General features: G+C 37.0%; 1 protein-coding gene across 10 annotated transcripts; it reads right to left on the bottom strand.

Moving 5' to 3' along the window:
• Nucleotides 1–288: 288 nt before the first annotated feature.
• On the bottom strand, nucleotides 289–4,351 carry LOC136234999 (receptor-like protein kinase 7). 10 transcript variants are annotated; one of them, XM_066024507.1, is made up of 10 exons: nucleotides 4,273–4,351; nucleotides 4,001–4,143; nucleotides 3,747–3,891; nucleotides 3,354–3,664; nucleotides 2,470–2,572; nucleotides 2,064–2,394; nucleotides 1,910–1,965; nucleotides 1,551–1,645; nucleotides 891–1,384; nucleotides 289–795 (listed from the first exon to the last, which is right to left on the bottom strand). In XM_066024507.1, the coding sequence occupies exons 6-9, from the start codon at nucleotides 2,185–2,187 to the stop codon at nucleotides 1,216–1,218; spliced, it is 444 nt and encodes a 147-aa protein (XP_065880579.1). In that variant the 5' UTR covers nucleotides 2,188–2,394; nucleotides 2,470–2,572; nucleotides 3,354–3,664; nucleotides 3,747–3,891; nucleotides 4,001–4,143; nucleotides 4,273–4,351; the 3' UTR covers nucleotides 289–795; nucleotides 891–1,215. The 10 variants fall into 10 exon arrangements, with proteins under 10 accessions (XP_065880579.1, XP_065880583.1, XP_065880582.1 ...); XM_066024511.1 differs by having other exon boundaries at nucleotides 2,064–2,171; nucleotides 2,330–2,394; nucleotides 2,474–2,572; nucleotides 4,001–4,305; XM_066024510.1 differs by having other exon boundaries at nucleotides 2,064–2,171; nucleotides 2,330–2,394; nucleotides 4,001–4,305.
• Between the last annotated feature and the right edge of the window lie 266 nt (nucleotides 4,352–4,617).

Consider the following 4,617-nt stretch of genomic DNA (forward strand, 5'->3'; position numbering starts at 1 on the left):
TTAACCGCCCCAAATCCGTCTCCAAAGGGGTGCGGAGCTACAGATTACCGACGAAAATAGTCTTTGTCGGGGTAGATTTTTTTTACCGACGGACTTTATAGGGGCGGTTTAAACCGCCCCTACACCTTCTTTTAAAATGTCTATTTTTTATTCTAGGGGCGGTTTTAACCGCCCCTACTTGTGATTTATTTATTATTATTATTTTTTTACAGGTTTTATATTCCAATTGGTACCTAATAATAATTATGATTAATTTTAAATAAAGAACTCGTAAAAAAAAGCATCATATGGATTTAGTACAACGGTTTATTACATTTTGAATACATCCACCTCCACAGAACTAACAAAAAAAAACAGAGAGAGAGAGGGGTCAAGTTCAAGCTCTATCTCTATGTATTACAGTAGTAGATTAAGACATAAAAATTACATAGTTGGCTAATATGTTACAAGCTATCTTGGCTCTATATTTTACATTTGAGCAGCAGCAGCTAGGAAGGATTGTGCATATGCTCATCAATTTACATGGCTTTGCATCTTCTAGCATTTGGACTACGCTTCTCATTGTTGGTCTTTATGATGGAAATCTGGCAGTACACATTATTTCAAGTTGCTACCAACCCAATCCACTAAATACTCTCTCTTTACACTTCAAGTTGCTACCAACCCAATCCACTATGTCTTTATTCTCTCCAAATTCCGCTTCCATCGGCCTTTTCCCGCTTACTAGCTCCATTAACACCACTCCAAAGCTACACACGTCGCTCTTCTCATTCACTTTGTTTGTGTACCCGTATTCTGCATACATCAATATATCTTAATTAGACATAACAATTTCAAAACATATGATATGATATGATGAAATCAGCAGCATTTTGATTTTGATTACTTACCAGGAGCTATATAGCCATAGGTACCAGCAATCACATGATTACTACTATCCTTGCTGCTAGCATTGGCTTGAACAATCTTAGCCAGACCAAAATCAGCAATTCTAGGCTTCAAAAACTCATCCAAAAGTATGTTGCTAGACTTGACATCTCTATGAGTCTGTCGCATCCATGATGCAAATACTCCAACCCTTTAGCTGCTCCTACAGCGATATCGTACCTTGTTTCTCAATCAAGTTCTATCTTCTATGACTGTGAGCCATGAAGTCGGTCCCATAAGGTCCCATTCATCATGTACTCATACACCAACAGGCTTGAGTCCTCACTCCTAATGCTGCAACAAAGATTCAACACATTCACATGTCTTATTGAGCTCAAAGTGTCCACCTCTGCATCGGATTCTCGATTTTTCGTCTCGTTTCCCAAGCATCGGTGTTGTGCTCCAGCTCTTTTCCCGGTCCCCGGAATTTGTATTCCAAATATGCCTCATTTCTACACTATATTACACGAAAACGGACATAGGAAACGTTACTTTCAAGAAAATTTAGCTAAAAAACGGTAATAGCATCAGAAAAGAAAGGGAAACTGACGAAACACGGAAACGCTAGCGAAAAAGGTTAGAAAGGATAACACAAAAATGAAAGAGCTCAACATCGGGCTTACCAGTCAGAAGAGGGAAAAGGATCCGAACTGAATATCTGAACTAAGGAAAGGGAAAAGGATTTGAAGGGAACACCTGTTTTGACAAACACATGAAACTGAAACAGCAGCTGAAATTGTTAAACAAAAAGAAGCAGCAAGGCAAGGTGAAGAAGGTGCTTGTCTAACAACATTGACTATGAAGAAATCAATGAACAAATAATTTGAACTTTCAATCCTAATAAAGGATTGATCACCCAATTTATAATATAATCTAGAGTAGGCTGATTCTGAAACTGAAGCTGTTGAACTCAAGAAAGGAAGATCGAAAAGACTCATGCGGTGGCTAATTAAAATAAGTTTGAGTGCGTAGAATTGAGTACCTTTCCTCTTTGAATTGCTAATTCAGGATGCTTTTGAATTAGTTCTAATGCTATATCTGCTTCAAAGATAACAAATATTAAACTTTGGTTAACATTCATTCTTCTTATTCTCTTAAGAAAGAAATTTAAGAAATGGTTAGTTAGAATCATATACCTAGTAGATTGGAAGTTATAGCCGCAACAAGAAGTCCTATACGATCCTCCGCCAAAAGATCTTTGTCGTCTGTTATAGAATAAAGATACCAAACCATTTCTCTCCTTCCTAAAAGAGCAGCCATATAGATAGGCTTAGCTCCTTTACTTCCTCTAACTAATGGCAAACTTTTGTTCTTATTTACCAAAACTTCTGCTATTTCCGTGATTCCGGAAATAGCTGCAAAATAAAGCAAAACTTCTTTAGAACCAAAACTTCTTGTTTACCTCCAATGCCATATCCTCTGTAGTCACTGAATCCAACTCATCATACCCTAATTTACCACATACTTCTGCTTAAAAGATTAAATAGTCTCAATTAGTACACTACAGAAATAGATGATTGGTGACTAAACAATATTACGTACATACTTTGCAGGGAGATTGTAGCATCATCTGTAGCATATCCTCCTCTCATTTCTTCATATGTCTCTATTAATTGCGTTACAACAACCTGATCATTCTCCACACCTGATAAGTTAACAAACTGATAAGCTTTAAGCCAGCATAAGTTAACAAACTGATAAGCTTTAAGCTAAAAGCACAGAACATGTAGATATCAATCTATTACCAAGAGACAAATGCTTTTCCATACAAGAGCTCTCTCAATACTTCTAGTTTGAACAGATTTATAATAGTTTAAGCATTTAGAGCTAACACTCTTTCTTAAATGAACATATCTACCACTTTGGCCTCACGAGTCACAACTCATTTCTTCTGCCTCTTAAAGTACAAGTTATTTGGCTAGAATGTTCCTACATAAGATGCATTGTGAAAATATTGCTACACGCATACCAATATCAGAAGAAACTACTGATCTGATCTAACTCCCAAAAATCTAGCCAACTAATTTCATATTTTTTGTCATCATTATTGTTTTCCTTCAAAACTATATTATGTTAGCTCCTAATCTAGAATCCATTTATACTGAGCTTCATTTATCAAGAACCTACTGTTAGAAACGTAAACTCAGCCAGTGAAGCCTAGGAAAAAGTACCATAGAAATAAAAGAAGTCTACGCAAACAACCAACATAATTCTGCTTGTGTCAACATATATAGTTCTGCTTTTAAATGAAGAACACTAGTCTAATTACGAAATGACAATTTGCCAATTTCCATACAATTCCTTAAGTTCAGCTACTAGCAATTATTTATTAGGGGAAACAACACTCAATCCAACAAGTAATTAAGAACCCCATTACATTTTAACTAAGCCCAAGAGCAGATGAATGATGAAAATTAAAAAATGACCTGTTCAACAGCACCCTTTTGGCGTGCAGAAGCAATGAAGTGTTTGGCAGCAGACATATTCATAAACTGCGACCAAAATGAAGCACCCAAGCCTAAAATCAGTCGACGAGCTGGTCTGTTCCAATTCCTCTGCGGTTTAGCGGATAGACAAGAAGAACAAGGATAAATTGGCAGTGGCAGCCTCGATTGCAGCTTCATACACATAAAATTGGCCATTCTTCGCAATTCATTACACAAATTTACAATTACAAAGTTCTTCTTTTAAGACCAAACTTCTCAATTAAACCCTCTTCTATTAAACAGAGGCAGACCTGCAGAAGTATAAAAACATAAAGGCTCAAGCATCAATGAGCAAAAAATCCCTGTTAATTGACTCAAGGACAGAGAAATTACCTTTTGAGGAAGAAAAGAAGACAACGAAATCGAACTCCGAAGGACGGATGGACGGAACGCAGGGACGACTGGAGGTGAGTGATGTGATGATCGACTGTTTAACTTCTAGGGATTTCAGAAATTTTAGGGACCGAGCTCACAATCACTAGGAGAAATAGGCAGAAGGCAAAGGCAATTTCATAAGGCAATTTCTAGTAAGATCTAACAATACTGCAGAGATGTAAATATACTTGAAAAATCAAAACAGAACAAACCATGATTTCGCAGGAGGATCTTTCTTCGCACAATCCCGATCTCTCTCTCTGTCCCTATTAGCCATTACCATTGTAGATTGTTGATCGGACACATCTCATTGTGGTTCCGAAATGAGAGTGGTGCGCCTTCAAATATAATCACGCTGAATAAAAATACATTTGCAACAACAGAGGTTATTTGTTTGGAATGATGGAGAAAAGAAGAAAGACGAGACGAGATGAGATGAGATGAGGAAGAGGAAGAGGAAGAGGAAGAGGAAGGCAGAGTAAACCTAAAATGATATGTTAGAGTCAGAGTTAGAGTTGGCCGCCAGGACTCTCTTCTATATGGGCGGCCCATAGGGATTTTTTTTATGAAGCCCATGGCGCGGTTTACAAAACGGCCACTATTAAAAGGCTGCTAAAGCCCTCATTTTTTGTAGTGAAACAAATCTTATTTTTAGATTCAGTTTCAGACAAATCTATCTATTTAATCTTATAATTAAGAACTTTTAATAACTTTTTTAATTGTAATATCCTTTCAAAAACCGAGCATGCACACATAGTATGCATATCAGGTGGCCATTCAGCTTTGGTGTTCCTCTTTTATGTATCACCCAAGGTTAACAGTATTTTAT

Source organism: Euphorbia lathyris, chromosome 7, assembly GCF_963576675.1.
Source record: "Euphorbia lathyris chromosome 7, ddEupLath1.1, whole genome shotgun sequence".
In the NCBI taxonomy this organism is placed as follows: Eukaryota; Viridiplantae; Streptophyta; class Magnoliopsida; order Malpighiales; family Euphorbiaceae; genus Euphorbia; species Euphorbia lathyris.

Excerpts from the sequence above, each read along its gene's own strand:
- LOC136234999 (XM_066024507.1), bottom strand. The coding sequence starts at position 2,187 with ATGGCTGCTCTTTTAGGAAGGAGAGAAATGGTTTGGTATCTTTATTCT. Across the intron at positions 1,966-2,063 it reads TATAACTTCCAATCTACTAG|ATATAGCATTAGAACTAATT; the intron begins GTATATGATTCT and ends TCTTTGAAGCAG. Across the intron at positions 1,646-1,909 it reads TAGCAATTCAAAGAGGAAAG|TTTCATGTGTTTGTCAAAAC; the intron begins GTACTCAATTCT and ends CTGCTGTTTCAG.